Here is an 18,010-nt window from a genome sequence, read left to right as displayed (position 1 = left end):
GCCATTTGGACTGTGCGCGGCGCCTGCAACGTTCCAGCGTGTGATGGACACGGTTTTAGCAGGATTGAAGTGGAAGACCTGTCTCGTTTACTTGGATGACGTCGTTGTCTTCGCCGGAAATTTCGACGACCACCTTAGGCGGCTTGCAACATTACTCGAGGCCATCAAGTAATCAGGGCTCACTGTGAAGCCAGAAAAGTGCCGCTTCGCTTACGATGAGCTTCTGATCCTAGGCCACGTCATCATCGAGTCTGGAGTTCGCATCCGACCCGCAGAAGACAGCTGCCATCGCAATGTTCCCGCAGCCCATCGACAAGAAGGCAGTGCGTACATTTCTTGGCATGTGTGCCTACTACAGGCGATTTGTCAAGGACATCTCACGCATCGCTGAGCCGCTAGCGCAGCTAACTAACTGGGACGTCGAGTTCAAGTGGGAAACGCCGCAGGCCGACGCATTTCAACAACTCAAACGACGCATCCAGTCGCCGCCGGTACTTGCGCACTTCGACGAGCACGCCGATACCGAAATCCACACTGACGCCAGTAGCCTAGGCCTCGGTGCCGTTCTAGTCCGGAGAAAAGATGGACATGAACACGTGATAGCTTAAGCTAGCCCGTCGTCGTAAAAAGTGGAAGGCAATAATTCTACAACGGAAAAGAAATGCCTCGACATCGTTTGGGCTACAGCAAAATTTCGCCCTTAGCTATATGGTAGGCCATTCAAAGTGGTCAGCGACCATGACGCGTTGTGTTGGCTAGCTAAATTATAGGACCCTTCAGGATGGCTGGCACGGTGGAGCCTCAGACTACAAGAATACATCACTGTAACATACAAGTCCGGACGAAAACACTCAGATGCCGATTGCCTATCACGCGCCCCCATTGACCCTCCGCCGCAAGATGACGAGGATAACGACGCCTTCCTTGGAATAATAAGCGCAGAAGACTTCGCCGAACAACTAGCCCAGTATTTGGAAGGGCACACCGACGTTGTCCCTAGGACATTTAAGCGTGGATTGTCTTCGTTCACGCTTCAAAACAAACTGCTCGTGAAGAAGAACGTCTCACCACTCCGCGCGAACTACCTTCTTGTTGTTCCATCGGCGCTGCGTCCAGAAGTACTGCACGCCCTACATGACGATGCGACCGTTGGGCACCTCCGTTTCTCCCGGACGCTATCGAGGATACCAGAAAGGTATTACTGGCCGCACCTAACCGCCGATGTCGCCCGTTACGTCAGGACATACCGAGCCTGTCAGTGACGCAAGACACTACCGACAAGGCCAGCGGGATTACTACAGCCAAGCAAGCCTCCTTACCGACCTTTTCAGCAGATCGAGATGCACTTGTTGGGACCGTTTCCGGCATCAACTTCCGGAAGTAAGTGAATTGCCGTGGCGACGGACTTCGCTGAAATTAAAGCTTTACCGAAAGGCAGCGCAGCCGAGTGGCGAAATTTTTCGTCGAGACCATCCTGCTGCGACATGGTGCTCCAGAAGTCCTCATCACCGACAGAGGAACGGCTTTTACAGCAGAGCTCACGCAAGCCATTCTGCAATACAGCCAGACAAGTCACAGGAGGACAACTACCTACCATCCGCAGCCGAATGGTCTCACGGAGCGCCTGAACAAGACCCTCGCCGACATGCTATCAATGTACGTCGACATCTAGCACAAGATGTGGGATGCGGTCCTGCCGTACGTAACATTCACTTACAACACGGCGGTGCAAGAAGCAGCACAGATCACGCCATTTAAGCTGGTCTACGGCAGGAATCCGACTACGACGCTCGACGCCATGCTGCCGCACGTCACTGACGAGGACAATCTTGACGTTGCTATCTATCTCCAGCGCGCCAAAGAAGCCCGCCAGCTCGCTGGCCTGCGGGTCAAGAACCAGCAGAGGACAAACAGCCGACACTACAACCTCCGACGACGCTTCTTCGAGTACCAGCCCGGCGACCGCGTTTGGGTATGGACCCCGATACGCCGACGAGGACTCAGTGAGAAACTACTCCGACGCTATCTCGGACCTTACAAAGTTATTAGACGCATTGGCGCTCTGCACTATGAGGTCGTGCCAGACGGCATTTCGCATTCACAGCGGCGCCGCGCACGATCTGAAGGGGTCTACGGGGTGCGCCTTAAACCCTTTTGCGGACGCTGACGAACTTCCTATTTTTTTTTGTTTTCTTTGCTACGAGTGCTTTTGTTTATTACTTTTGTTTGTTTGCGGCATCGGGTCGATGCTTTTTAAGAGGCGGGTATTGACACGTGTTCTTGTCTTTATCGGGCGACATGTTTCACCGTCTAACAAATGTTATGGTACAGCGCAGGACGCGCTTGCACGTGTGGGAAGTTTCTGGAACGTTATCGATGGTTCCATCCACTGTCTGTGACCGAAACTTGTGTAGTCTGATTGCATGTGTGCGCGACGCGAATAATGTAGAACTTTGTGGAAGGCGCGCGGGTCCCAGCGATTAGTTTGATCTATAAAAGCCGACGCGCTCGACCCGCTGATCAGATTTTCGACGATCGCCGACCGTGTTCGCCGCTATCGTTGTGCTATACGTGTAGCCTGTCTTGTGGGCACAGATTCGCCCAATAAATGTTAGTTTTGTCGTTCACAGTATTGCTACTGTGTTCTTCTAAGTCACGACCACGTGACAATATAGATTCCATGGATTACGGCATGTTGCGATATAGAGAGTAACTTCCAGTAAAAGCTAGGGCGACCTTTCTAATCTGCTCGTGTAATCCGTTGTGCCACAAGTGTACGTACTTCGAACTACGAAGTTCCTTTTGAGCGATGACGTTACAGTAAGGACCTGCCGAGTTATGAAAAGGGCTGCTATAGTTTCTGAATAATTGCCTGCTGTCCTCTGCAGACCGAAAAGTGAACACGAAACGTTCCTAAATTGTTTCTTGCAAGCAATTTGTGCTTGGGGATACGAATTCTAATAAAAATTGCTGAGTATGAGCATTTCTAAAACCGACCATGGTGTGTTTGCGCTTACGCACTTTTTTAAATACCGTTATTTGTGCTCTTTCTTTAAAACATAATGCATATTTCAGAACACATTGCTAGTTCTTTTGAATGTAATAATGGCACTGACAACACAAGTTGATCACCACAGTGAAAAGAAGAAAGTGTGGTAATATTCAACAAGCTAGAAATATATTTGAAATTTTAAACCCTTCTTACCACATTCTCACTGCGTTATCTAGGACCTACACGAGCAAGATGCAACACAAGGTTCAAACCAATCTTACGGCTGGCCGTTGCTAATGTCACGACTGAGTCAGCGGAGGTGTGGCTTCAAAGATATCGTCTTCACACGCTGTTTATGTGCGGGAAGGTAAAGATAGCAAGACAAATTTTTCTATCATGTATACAAGAAGCGCGTCTAGTTTATAGACTTCGCTCGTTTCTCAAAACCCGGTTTAGTACAACACTAAGAATTAGCCGACCCTTCTGTGTTGCCGTATGTAGCGATCGGTTCCTCCACATACTCAAAGCACTCATTCCCAAATATCCTTATGGCAGAATAGGACTGTTTTCATTCCAAATTGTTTTTTGAGATCACTACTGTAGAGGGCTGTTAAATAAAGGTGCAACTGTTGCCTTATTGACATGTTGCATATTGTGCTCAAAGCACGGTGCACAATACGCTGTGTGCCTCGTCGTTTTTAACAGCCTTACCTGGTTTCCAACATAAAAATTGAGTGTTTGAATTTGTGTAATATATACTGCATCATCCGGCAATGTATGCATGCTGCGGCCGAAGAAATAGGCAAAGAAGCAGTGACCGTGTGCATCGCAGAGATACAAATTGGCGTAGTTTTTTAATCTTTGTTTGCTAATGGTTTCATAAATGCATAGAAGACGTTTGGCTTGGCAGCGACAACCATTGCCGTGAAAGGGCGCTCTTAGAGGCGCCTACTCAATCCTACAGTGTGGCGACACTATGGGATAAGTGCATAATTACGGCAGATTACTGCACGCAGCTGATTTATCGATTTTTTTTCTATATATACTAATACCACAACTAACTACACCTTAAGAGCTAGGAACTTTATTAAGGTAAGAACTAGAACAAACTACGGCAATCAGCTTTTACAGTGGCAGATTCCTGATTTACTTAATGATGAGCATGCTTTATTTGATATCATGCAAGATTCCTCAACCATTTCAATATTCAGAAAGAAATCAAGACTGTATTTTTCCAACAATTGACACCTGTTTTTTGTAATTTATTTTCTGTTTTTCGACTGATATGCAATTTCATGCGTTGCAAGACTTTATTGTTCACATTTGACTTTTGGCCTTCATGTATCTTTTTCTGGGGGTACTTTATTTCTTCATTTTCATTATTTATACTTATTGTGTTGCATTGATTTATTGTGTGTATAATTGTATCACTCGTATATATAAGTATGTAGATGTGTGTATTATGTGTATATATGTATATATTTTTTTGCACTGTTGTCTGCTGTGCTCGTGGCGCCAGGGGCCTAGTCAGGCGTGTATAGTCTCGCCTTTTGCTCCGGCGCCATGGCAATCTTGTATTGTCAAAATTATAATAAACTTCAAACTTCAAACTTCAAACTATACATTAGGTCTATGTCCTATCCCGTTTTACGGGGGACGCAGGTCTCATGCTGACTAAGGATATTGGCGGTGCCGAATACATTGTGGACAACCTTCTGCCTTACGCCGACAACTGCAGTCTCCCGGAACAGAACGCCTTTTGTTCGAGAGGAGGTAAGTAGGCTTTTTGATCTAGTATTAGGGCTCAGTGTGACCAGTACGCTTCGTCAAAGAATACTCCAATAGTTTACAAGGGAACAAGCAGGAATACACAGTTTGATGTTTGCTCCGCCAAATTCATTTGAGCAATGTCCTGGCGACGGTGAAAATTCGAACACTGCCAATACTGTTACATGAGAATATAACTGATTGTGCGCCAAAGCAGTCACCAGAAAATAAGCAATGCACGAGTCAATATAATGGTGAGGACAGATCGGTGGAATACGAACGCTCGGTACAATTGCACCGACCATTTTTACTAGGCGTGCCAATGAATATATAACCAAGCTCTTAAATAATGAATAATGCGAACGAAATAAGTGATGTTGTTCCGAGCCTATTTGAGAAGAGATCAGTAATATCTTCTTGATTGCACTCAATTATTTAAATAAACCAATAATATAACTTGATTCGCTACTGTGCTAATGAGACGACATCAATTAATAAATTGTAAACAGCTACAAGGAAACACTTACGAGTAAAGTTTCCACTAAAATTCAGTTAGTCTGCCTAAATATTCCACCGAAAAAAAAGGCACTGCAACACACGACAAATAACAAATAGGGCCACAGAGGCCTCTGTCCGTTTTCTTGCTGTGGACGCCTTCGCCTCGCGTATGCCTGTGTGAAAAGCATATCTCCGACTACAACGGCTCACACCCCATCTTGCGCCATGTCCCGAAGGATACATTTGTGCTGTTGTTCGTGCCTTCCACGTCGTCCGCTGAAGCGGCGATTGAAATGGTTGATCTTTCTGTCCAAATCCATATTGTATTAGGCTGCTCGCTCTTAGCCTAAGAATGAATTGAAGTGGGGATTTTACCTCCGGGAGGAGTGTGACGGATACGCTGCGTCTCGATAAAAATGACGTCAGCGGCCAAGCTGCCGCCCTTTGTTCATGATAACCTTGGCCATTGCCACAGTGCTATGTTCTTTCAGTGTTTTAAAACAATTTTCTAATTTGACCATTCACTATTTTCCTCTTGGTTGTCGCTTGCTCGCCGGATATACTAGAGTATCTGGCTTGGCGCTCTTTGGCCGTACCTGGCCCTTGCGCCGCTAAACACCACACATTTATTCATTCATTCGTTCATTTCATACTTGAGGATATACGAAAAGAACTTGGGCCAGTTTATATGTGCTGGCTGTTTTCTTGCCAAGCGTGAAGTAGCCGGCTAGAGGCACTTCACTCAGGCCGACCTCTCCACGTTTTAGCCACTGTAATTCTGTCTCTTTGGTATATGCAAGAGTAGACAAGTTGCTGTTGGCTGCTCTCTGGCCTGCTAGAAAACACCGGTCAGTGGATGTGTGCCACAGGATATCTATCCTTATGCGCCCATTCTTTTCAAATCACACAGGATGGGCCTGTTATTGTAACACAAAGGGTATGAAAACCTAAATAATACATAAGGAACCTTCCTTACTTTGCGCCTTACTCTGGGTATGGCTTCTATAGTCGTCTTCTAGGCTAGTAGGCACGGCGATCACGGAGAACTTGTCCACTGTCGATGAGGAATAAAAGCTTGGTGCTCGTCATATGACCGAAGCGCATTCTAACGACCAGAGAAGTAGCAGGCCAAGATGGTGCGTTTTGCAGAACAGGCAGTTAAACACTATGCCGTGGATCACGAAGGTGTAATGGTGTGCTAACGTATTGTACAGATCCAACGCACATGTTTTAATCCGTATGAACTTCACATAGATAACTCGTGTGCTTTTCATAAGCATGTGCGCCGACGTAAGGTTGAACACCAAGAAACTTAAGTGCAAACATTTCACTAAGCTTTGCTTCGCATTTATGGTTGCGCTGCCTAATTTAATAAATGCACTTTTAGAACCAATATCTCCCCTAAGAATATCCTTCCTTCAGCAATTGACGAATTTTCACCACTTCACTACATTTTCTGCTTTCCCATGCAATTTGTACACGGTTGTCTCTATATATGGCCAATAGGAGTGACGAGCCAGCGCTAAGAAAGAAGTTACGATTGTGATGTGCGCACTGTACGATTCGGGCGCTGAAAAAGAGGAAGTGAAGACGCATGCTTTAGAGTGTCCCGTCCAGCTGTCTGCCTTGCCGATGCTGTGCACTTCTTCAAGTGTCATTTCGGTATGACACTTGTGCGGGGATAGTTCATCCGATTCCAGAAGCCCCTCCTTGTAGCCTGAGTACCAGTCCTGTTGTACTGGATACGCATGTCCACCAGGCCAGCAGCTCAATCCAAGGATTGCCTCCGGAGCATGGACATATTTCAGAAACAATGCCGGCGCCCTCACGGACTGGTATGGAATTACTTTTTTTCAGAAGGAATGTGGAAGTCTCGACCGAATGTTATACAAGGTACGGCACAACGGCAACTCATTACCTGCTTCAAAAACTTCGACTGTTGAAACTTTTCCGCCGGGACATTTTCGAAGTGGTAAAATACTGGTTCGCTCAGTTCAAGCGCGAGATGAACGAGCGGAGCGACGCGACGAAGTTGAAAAGCGTGCACACCAGCTTGGAGGATGGCGCTCGCAATGGGTGCGAGAACCGAGAAGAGCTTACCAAGTCGCGGGCCGAGATCCGCCATTCCATGCTACAAACCTACACCAAGGCTTATCGCCGCGAACGATCCGAACGGGCGCTCCACCCCCGCATCCATCTGCCGAATGAGAGCGGGACGTCATACGTCGAGAATGTGACGCGCTTCATTCGTCGGGGGAACGCAACCATGCCAAAAAAGGACCTATTCGATTTGATGCATCGAGTTAAAGAACAGCTGTTTGCTGGCCTTGTTGGAAGCTTTCCGGAGACCGTGGCTGAATGTTTAACCGACGCCACCACAATGGAGAAGATGCTACAGCTGCCTTGAGCTTTGTATGAGAGGCAAGTGAAAGTTGCTTCACCGACGGACCCGGGTGCCTTTGGAAACGTTGACATTCTTCGGGACGTTATCCTCTCTGCGGTGCGTGATGATCTTCGATGGCTGTGCTGCTCGCTTCGGCCCACGCTGCAGTTGCATTTCTGCTCTCGTGAGAAATGAAGTTTCGCAAGCGAACAAAGGTTCCGTTCTAAGTAGCACTATGCCGCCTGTGGCAACACAACTGCAGCGTTCATTGTACTCGGAAGTTTTGAGGCGATGCTCTGTCACCCTGCGACGCCTTTAGTCACCACCATGTAATACGTTCAGCACCCGTAAGCGCAACCGACCCAAGTTAGAGAGGATCTACGCCTGCTCTACAGGAAATCTGACATCATGCGTGCACTGCCGCGAAGCCGGTCATGTATACTGATCGTGTCCCTACCGTTACCTCCGACTGCGACGTTTTGCAGCGGATTCACCAAGGTCCAGATATGTCGAAAAGCCTTGGGCGAATAATTATTACTTGAACTAGGAGAGCGCGCTACTGCTTTCGCGGTGACAGTTGCGTTCGCCGTCTTACAGGCGATCTTACTCAGCTCCTCGATGCCCTCCAATGACAGCGCAGGGATGGTCGCCAAGCCCTCGCCGGTAACACCGACCTTCGGGGGTGAGGCCACTGAAAATCGTCCTTGCAAACACCTCCCGTTGGTGCGAGTGCAGTCTATTCAACGCACTTAACAACAGCAGCTGAACTCAGTGACCGACTTTCGTTAGACGTAGCTGTTGGGCTCAATGGGCACCCTGTTAGTGCGTTATCGGACACGGGTGCCGATTACTCAATCGTTTACGGGAAACTAGCGACAGAACTTTGAAATGTTATCTCTCCTTGGTCTGGGACGCAAATTTGTATTGCTGGCGGGCTCATTGTAGCACCGTTGGGTATGTACACGGCCCTAGTACAAATCCATGGGCTTACGCGATTTCTATTTTGATCTGATCTTGGTCGTCTACTTTCTGCGAGAGTATAGAGCCACTACAAACATCCGGGAGGCACCAAGGCAGGAAACAGAATCTATAGTTGCTGTTGCAGAGCGCTTAAGGTTTACGCTGCCAGTGTAACGTTACCGCCACGCGCAGGTACCCTGGTAGCCATGGTGTGCGACGATCTGCGTCAATGCGAAGTTCCTTCAAAGGGCAATTTCTCTCGAATGCTCATTCACGGCGTATGTACGGCCCGCAGTCTCGTCATGCTCCGAGGTGGACTCGTCACGAGAGCTCCTCGTGACGAAATTCAGCGAGGAACATCGGCACTGGTTCCATCGTACTACTATATTTTTCCCTGAGCTGATAGATGACGTTGCTGAATGCTTTGTGTCTTTTGGTGAATTCCAATGGAAGATTCGCAGCAATAGCGGTAGCAGTTTTTCTGCTCCTTCCGAAGCAAGTCTATTGCATTGCGAGATTGCGAGTGCCTCCCGTATATTTCATTGCTGGATTGGGAGCATCGCCGCCGTTACATCCAATCGACAGAGCAGCGCTCTCTACTCCGTAAAAGATTGAAAGAGTCGATCGGAAGTCTTACGATGTCAAGCCACCCACAGCCAACGCAGTGCTATAGCGCACGCGCCCGCGAACAATAATCGCGGTCTCTTGGAAACAATGAGTGGTGCTTCGTATCTTCAATTTACGGTGTTACTGCTTGCTGAGAGCGATGATTGACCTAGCTCAAATTCCGAATCGACCATCGGCGACTCAAGCCACCAAAAAGTTTCTGAAGCTAGTGTATTCAGGCAAGCTCTCGGCAAAATGTTTTGGCCGCCGGCCTAAAGAGACCGAAATTTTCGCGCTTTGTTGACGATGTCATTCTCCAGTAATCGGATGAAGAGGCAACAACGGCTTCTTTTCGGAAGTTCACATTTTAACACACTTTGCTTTTTTGATGAAATGCAGTTCCGAAAGCACTTCAGGCTGTTTCGATGTATCGCTGCCAAACTGATCACGGGCTTTCCTGCGTCTGCGATGTGCCCGACACACAATCACGGCGGACGAGCGAGAGAAGCAGATTTAAATGCGGTGTGAATTCCATTAGAGCGCAGGAGCCGGAAATATATACATGAAGCTTATAAACACAACGCGCGCGCGAGTTCGAGCCGAAAACGCCGCAAACGAGGAAAAAAACGCAAAGAATACTGGCTGCTTTCGGGCACGAATGTGTGCTAGCGTCCAATGTCAATTGCTCTGGCGGGAGTGCCTCTTTTTGAATCGCAGATTACATTCTGTTGCCTTCCGTCATAGCGGATTGCCCCGGCGCAGAGTTTGTCGGCCTCTCCGAATCTGCCATTGGAATTCACTATTTGCCAATGAACGGCCCAGTCACGACATTCACCAATATTGACTTCTATTCAGACCTTCCGGAGGAAAAGCAGAAAGCGCTGCGCAAATTACTACTTCGTTTCAAGGAGTGCTTTGCATCTTCTTCTAAGGCGCGAGGATGCCCCTGACGAGAGAGCGCATGATCACGTTCGACGATTCTCGTCCTACGGGGCTCCTGCTTTGCCCAGGGAGCGCGGCGAAAATGGTTCCAAAAAGCGCCTTGTGTCCTGAACTAGCTAGTACTAAGCTCGGTCGTCTGCTTCTGAAACCACGTTTACAATATGCACCCGCCTGTTTCGGTTGTATTGTACCATGCCTTGCAGCGAATATCGGGTGCCGAAGATTTTCTTAGGGGGGGCACGCTGCGTAAAGGCAAGAAGTTATGCAACGCCGAATACGTGTACGCCGTTCAAGAAATACGCGGCGAAATTTTAGCGCTTTGTCAATCGCAAGAGAAGCGAGTCGCGTACGAAGTGGACCTTCAGGTAAGGTTTGCACGCTTCTAGATTCAGGCGCGCAAACGCAAGGAAATGCTTGCTATAAATGAATTCACAGCAGCGCTGAACACACATCATGTGTACGGAACTGCTCGAGCACACGACGGTACGCGACGGCAGTGGTCTTTTCGCATGCCGCGATGTATACGAATTTCTCGAGCGCACGATCGTGCGCGCCTCTACGGCAGCGGTCTTTCGACATGCCGCAAAACGGCGGGCCTCCTGCAGTCTTTGTTGAGTGCATGTCGCTAGACAATAAGTTATGCCTTTAGCAACTGATAAATAACTGATGCAATGCATATGAGCTCGCAGTAACGTCCATGCGAATCGTGCTGTAGCGCGAGTTCGTGCGCTCCTCGTTGATGTAGCTTTTAATGACAGCGCCCGGACGTCAATTTGCTGTAATCAATACTAACTGGCTGCGCTGCCTCAACGTGGTGGCTTGAGGTCAAGGATGAGCACATTTAACTCTCTAATCTGTGCTGCTCCTAGTGGGGCAGTGAATTGTCAACGAGTCAGCCCGACCATTTGTGGTCATTTGCACACACCTGGTCACTTCACCACTTTGCACTGGTCGAGTTGTTAATTGTCGCTCTTGCCGGGTCTCGAATCTTGAATCACCAGCCATGCCTGCTGCTCTCTCGGTCTGCTATTTAATAGCGATTATCTGAAGTCAGATGTTGAACTTGACCTGTATACTGTAGGCACACACGCGGGGTGGCTGGCTGAATTGCTTTTCTTGTTGCGCACAAAGTGGAGACAGCATATCCTGGTGTTCGGCGCTGGTTCCCACGGTTTGCCGTCGGGACTCTAGGTGCAAAAGACCGAATTTTAGCAACACGGATAATCAAGCAAGCTTCAAGACAGGCGAAGCAGTCAGCATGTGGCTAAGTTTCCCTTACCCAGCGCGACGAACTGCAGTTATCCAGCGCGCCCGATACTCCGCTTCGTGTGGCCTTGAAGGAAAATAATACAATCTGATGTTGGGATTCAGGCCTTCTTGTTCATGGCAACACACGACGCAGCAATAATGATGGTGACGCTTTTTCGAGGTTGAACTAGGTTACTCCGGATCGGCGTCACCCACTACTTCTGCTTCCAGCATTACGTCGCAGAGCACACGGAGAGTCCGTTTTCGTTAAACTATAGGCTGCGGCCAGCTCGTAACGTGGCCTGTGAAAAGTGACGAGCCTTTTCGCGCTCGCAACAGGGCAGAAAAAAGTCCGTATCGACGCAAAACTCGCGCTAGAAACGTGCTTCGCCATAGCCAAGGCTCAATAGTACCTAAGCTAGTGCTACCCAAATAACGTTTCTCGCCGCCACCAGGCGCCGCTGCTGTACCTCAATCTCCAGCGCAAGACGGCCATACAACTGCCTAGCCACGTTTCGGCGAAAGAACGCGATGTGATTAATGCACAAGTCAAATAAATGCTTGATGATGGCGGCATACAACCATCTCAATGCCCTTGTTCGTCGCTGGTGGTCCTCGTCCAAGAGGACAAAATGCTTCGGTTCTGCATTATGGACAGTAACTCGCCTAACGTAACAAAATAAGACATTTATCCGCTTCCGCGGATTGATCCAAGTTAAACCGTCTGCGGCCAACAAGGCATTTTTTATTCCACAGATCTGAAAAGTGGATATTCGGAAATCGAAGTTGAAGAACGAGATCGCAAAAAAATAAAATTTTACCCCCGATAGCCTGTAGGAATTTAAAGTGCTCCCATTCAGCCTGTATTCTGCACAAGCCACATGTCAGAGAATGATGGACACTGTTCTGAGCGGTCTGAAGTGGCACTGTTGTTTAGTGTACCTACATCATGTCGTCGTGTTTGCGGCGGCCTTCGAAGAATATCCGAAGCATATAGAGGTAGTACTTGAGGCCACTCCGCTCCGCCAATCTCACGCTAAAGCCAGAGGAGTGTCATTTCGGTTACGAAGAGCTTAAGTTTCTCGGGCATGTCGTGAGCGCGGATGGGATTTCGTCTGACCCTGACAAAATATCTGCTCTTCCTGCTTTTCCGGTTCCTCGTGACAAGAAAGCTGTACGCTGGTTTCTCAGTGTGTGCGTGCTATCGCCGCTTCATCGTTAATTTCTCCCGGATAGCCGAACCATTCATGCACCTCACGCAAGATCACATACCATTTGTTTGGACTGATGAGCAAGATGGAACTTTCAAGAAGCCACGGCAGCAGCTGCAAGAGCCACCCGTTATTACTCACTTTGACGAGGACGCTGGCATCAATGTGCATACCGACGCAAGCAACATCGCTCTTGGCGTTGTACTTGCTCAAAACTAGGAAACCGCTGAGCGCGTGATTGCTTACGCCAGTAGAACTCTTTCACGCACCGAAATCAACTACTCCACCTCCGTCAAATAGTGTCTAACCGTCATTGCCCACACATGGTGGCTAGAAAATTTCGACCTTATTCAACGGTCGCAATTTCAAGGTGGTGACATGTGACTACGCCTTGGGATGTTTAGTCAATTTAGGTGAGCTGTCCGGGTGACTCACACGACGTATCCTTCTTCTGTAGGAGTTTGATGTTGCCTTCGCCTAAATATTAGGCCGCAAACATGTAGTTTCGGACACGTTGTTGCGCAATCCCATCGGACCTTGTAATGATGACATGGACGAAGATGGCGGATTCCTTGAGGCCCTCACTGTATCTGACCAGTATCTGTTTTACAGCAACACAAGATCACCAAATTATGCCCTCTCATTGATCACCTTGAAAGCAAGAAAGTTACAGTACCTCAACACCTTTCTCGCAGTCTCTCGACCTTTTGCCTTCAAAAATGTGTCCTTTACGAAAAGGACTCTACTGCCAGCGGCAAAGAGTACCCGCTGGTTGTACTTGTCGAACTACATGATCACATTCTCCTTTCCTGCCATAATGACTACCCATCGAGACATTTCGGTTTTTCACGTACTCTTGCCAGAGTAAGCCAGGCGTACTAGTGGCCCAGACTTTCCAGTCAAGCGTTACGCGCAAAGCTGCTGTGAGTGTCAATGCATAAGATCACCGTGTATGAAGCCCGGGTGTTTAGTCCAACCCATCGCATCACCTAGCGCGCGGTTTAATTCAATCGGCGTGGATCTGCTGAGATTGTTTCCCTTGTCGGACAGCGGAAACAAGGCGATATTTGTCGCTACAGACTATCTAACACCCTGCATCGACACGAAAGTTGTAATACGTGCCACGACTTACTAAGTTGCCTAGTTTTTTTTATAGATTGCACACTCCTCAGACATGATGCCCATCATACGACATAGCAGCAGACGAACTGCCGTTGGGCAGAACTGATTCGGGACGTCTTCAAGTTGAGCGGCACACAGCCTCGTAAGGTGAATGCCTATACTCCGGAGACCAATGGACTGACAGAAGGGTTAACCAAAAGCATTGCGGACATGCTGTCTATGTATGTAGACGTTCAGTACAAAACATGGTATCAAGTCGTGCTGTACGTTATATCCGCGTGCAACACTGCCATTCACGAAACCACATGATTCATGCCATTACGTCATGTCTACGGGCGTGAGGTCTACACCACGCCAGACGCAATGCTTCCAACGACATAGATGCTTCACTTCCGACGCCGAGCAACTTAACACGCAGCGGAAGCTCCTCAACTCGCGCGCATACACATGACGAAGCAGCAGGGTACAGACACCCTAAACTACAACCTTCGACATTGTCAAGTCGAGCATCAGCCAGGTGCCCTATTCTTTGTGGGACAAGGATCCATCGCCAGAGGTTACCTGATAGCTCCTTAGTCGATACTTTGGCCCTTAGAAGCTGCCACGCCGCGTTAGTGAAATGAACTACGAGGTCGTTCCGGACGGTGCCGCGCAGACTAGGCGTCGATCGCACCACTCAGAGATACTCCACGTTGTTCGCATCAAACTGTATTTCGTGCGTTAAGGCAGCACAGTACCGACCTCACGCGACTTCTGCACCTTCGCTTCTCAGAGCGCCCAGTGCTATCCTGCGCTTCATGTGCGCCCACTACTCTGTTGGTCTTTTCTTTCTATTTTAGTAAGCATCGGGTTGATCTTTCTTTTTTTGTGGTGGAATACTGCAACTAGGTGTCACAAGTCATCTTTAAGAAAGGAGTTACGACGGGGACGCGCTCTCTGCAAGATGCGGGCGCTGATAAAGAGGAAGTGGAGACTGAAAGCGCAGGCTTTAGAATATCCACGCCATTTTGTCTAGCTGCCTATATTGCCGACGCTGTACAAATCTTCAGGTGTCATTTCGTGACAAGTTCCAGCAGCAGCTACACAAAATTGTCATCTATTCCTTCGTGCTTGTGAATATTCGATAACCATTCCCTGCCTTTGTTGTCCTGTACTCCTTTTATGTTGCTGCATGCATACTGCGTGCTTTTTTTTACAATGCGCGCGGGTGACCCTTCGAAGACGGCCAACTGCTCCTGGTTCTCGAACTGCCGGCTAAACTGGCCATCGCTGTAGTTGCTTTTGTAAATTCACATTGTAAGTAGTCTTCAGTGCTTTATCCCTCATTCGTGTAATATTTTGGCGGAAGTTGGCGTTACCGCGGATTTGCCCCGGAGCTAACGCAGTGGCCGCACCATCTAGCTTTCCACTAAGGCTCCCAGTGACGACACCTCGTCTGCTACAGCAACAAGGTAAGTCACGATTACCAATCCACGCTATGCTGGCATATTTTACGGCTAAGGTAATACTGACTTTGAGGACATGCTCAGCATGTATGAGCGTCTAAGCCAGAACAATCTCTGGGGCTCAGCCATAATGCTAGCAAATGTAATGTTCTGCTTGGGCGGAGCACCGCGCGTCTGGTGCCGGGCATGTGAGGACGAGCAGTGTAACAAGGAAGCCTTTAAAGAGAAGCTTCGCGACCGCTTTGGAATCTCGACCGCTCGCCAACTGGCTGCAACAAAAAGTTTGCTCTTAGAATGCAGTCTTCCCCTGAATCCTATGTGTCATAGATACAAGACATGCTCACTCTTTGTGTGGAAGTCGACGAAAAAATTACCGACGTTGACAATGTAGGCACATCCTCAAAGAGATTGCGGGAAAAGCGTTCATCTTATTCATCTACAACGTTTCCAGCATCGACGTGAATCTCAAGGGAGGCCGCTACTTCGAGCTGGCCGATGGCCACCACGTCATTCCATAGTTATCCCGTCTCCCTAACACAGCTGCAATGTTATCCTGTGTCGAACTTACGACAGCACCCCACTTCAATGAGAACATGATGCGTGCTGTTCGCCGCAAGCTCTTGGCTGCAAGTACAGCCCCATTCCATCCGCGCCAACTTGAACACACTACTAACCAATCAGCACCAGCGATCGCCCTCATTGAGACAGTTGTGGGGCAAGAACTTGGCAACCTCGGTTTCCCTGCTGCCTGCTCTTTCTCACGACCTGATTCTAGACCGGTGCCGACAGCTGTGCCTCGCAGTGACCTGTATTCTCCACCCAGATTCCGCAACCCTACTTTGTGAAGAACTCCAAACGACAAGTCACTGACTTGTCACAGACTTGCCACTGAATTGACCCTGTAGCTCGCCTTTGACGCACCTCCTGGATGTTCCTATATTAGAGGTACTTTTACCCCTTTGCGACTGGGGTCCCGAAGACGTGGAATGTACTGTGCTCGTGGAGGAGTAAGCGAACGTGAGGCTGGGCCCGATATCCAGGACATTTTGCAAACAAGCTTATATTACATATTTACAATGAAATTCAAAGTAGAACAGAAAATGTTCGAGAAGAAGTTGTAGCAGCCAATGACTCCAGCCGTCCGTCACTCGTTCTATCCCCTGCGGGGTCATTGTTCAGTCGCCTCCCCCAATCCGGTATCAGGAGACCGATGAGCTCAGGTCACACCAATCAGGAGGTTTGTTGCCCTTTTCCTCAGAAGGGAGTTTTGCCGGAAACACACGCATATCACTGGGCCAAAACAGGGAATGGGGGATCGTACACTCACTCCATCTCCGGCGTGCACATGACAATTTTGGCGGCTGACAGCTGATGGCCCGTATCCTTGCACTGACCACGTCTCTGCGTGGACGCATCGATTTGGGTGGCTGACAGGTGAACGACCGTAATCCTTGCTAATTGCCCAAACCTCTCCTGACCGAGGTACTCCAGTGATGGCCGTAAATCATCCGCTTTGAGAACGATTTTGACGAGGCCGTCGACCCGTTCCCAATAACCACGCTAGCCGTGATCGCAAGTTGTCGTGGGGTAAACGTCCGATCACAACATCCCTCTCCTCCTCCATATACCAATCGTAGACGCTACACGTCTCGCCATATGTATCCTGCCTCTGACGTTCCAGTAGATGAAACGCGTCCTGCTCGCTCGCCGTCATCTCAGCGCCGTTGGTCCCCGTCGCACCAGTCACGCCGCTAATGGTCACCGGCCAATTGTGGACCTAGCCGGACGGAAAACTAGCCAACGCATTCGGATTGGACATTGGACAACATATTATTTTCATCGTGCTGAAATCCTCCATTGACACTCCTAACGAACCAGAATTTTACGTTCATGTGAATGGTGTCCCATTAACTGTGTTACCTGATACTGGAGCCCAGGTTCCCATAATGAGTGCTAACCTCTGTCAGCGACTGAAAAAAGGTTCTCACGTCTAGTACTACACGAGCCATACGCGTCACCAATAGCAGCAGTGTTGCCGTCACTGCCTGTCTAAGCATCGCCGGCAGCCGCGTTCCAGTTCTTTTTACAGTGCTGACCAATTGTCCCAATGACATTATTCTCGGTGTAGACTTTCTTACGACGCATTCCGCTCTGATCGACACTTCTGCTCGAATTCGAACTTCCTTTCCTCCCGCATATTCGTGACGGACTCCCGAACAACTTCAGTACGACCGCCTTCATCGACCTGCCGCTTTGACTTTTGACAGTGACATCTTTGCCGGTGCCCGATGGTGATTGCGTAATTGTGCCCCACAACGACGCAACCATTGCTAATAATCGGACGTGCCCCCCCCGTCACCTATTTTTGACTGACAAAACATGTTCTACCTGAAGGCAAGCTGAGCGCTACAGGAGATGACCACTTCACGAAATTTTGAGTAGACGTCTACTTTGATCCTTCAGCATGTCCACGGGATGCAAGTTGCCTGGACGCCACATTTAGTCCAATGATTGCTGCGAACCTATTACCTGAAGAAGCAGGAGCTCTATGCTGCCTTTTGGTTTTTTGCCGCGACACGCCCTACGTGAACACTGGACAACTGGGTTTGTCTTCACATATTACACATCACATAAAAAACTACAGAAATTCTGCAATTGTCCACTAATGCGTAAGCTTTGTTTGACTCGGCTGTGACTTCATTTTTGCTTAGTTTTGCTTACTTGCTTTTCTTAGATTGAGGGCGTCTTCCCAAGGCTCTCCGATGGTAAAATATGCTTACACTTTAGTAGACAATTGCGATATTTTCTCGCCACATCCGGTCCCTTCATTCTGATC

The 18,010-nt window shown here is 48.6% G+C and overlaps 1 protein-coding gene across 1 annotated transcript in view; it reads left to right on the top strand.

Moving 5' to 3' along the window:
* LOC142557961 (salivary peroxidase/catechol oxidase-like) overlaps nt 1-18,010 on the top strand; it is a 189,869-nt gene that overhangs the window by 87,916 nt on the left and 83,943 nt on the right. The window contains exon 9 of the mRNA XM_075670139.1: nt 4,655-4,765. Coding sequence (XP_075526254.1) covers nt 4,655-4,765 — 111 coding nt within the window. The remainder of the gene's footprint in view (nt 1-4,654; nt 4,766-18,010) is intronic.

Source organism: Dermacentor variabilis, chromosome 9 (assembly GCF_050947875.1).
Source record: "Dermacentor variabilis isolate Ectoservices chromosome 9, ASM5094787v1, whole genome shotgun sequence".
Lineage (NCBI taxonomy): Eukaryota > Metazoa > Arthropoda > Arachnida > Ixodida > Ixodidae > Dermacentor > Dermacentor variabilis.
The sequence above is the reverse complement of the archived record's forward strand: the minus strand, read 5'-3'. Positions and strand labels throughout refer to the sequence as shown.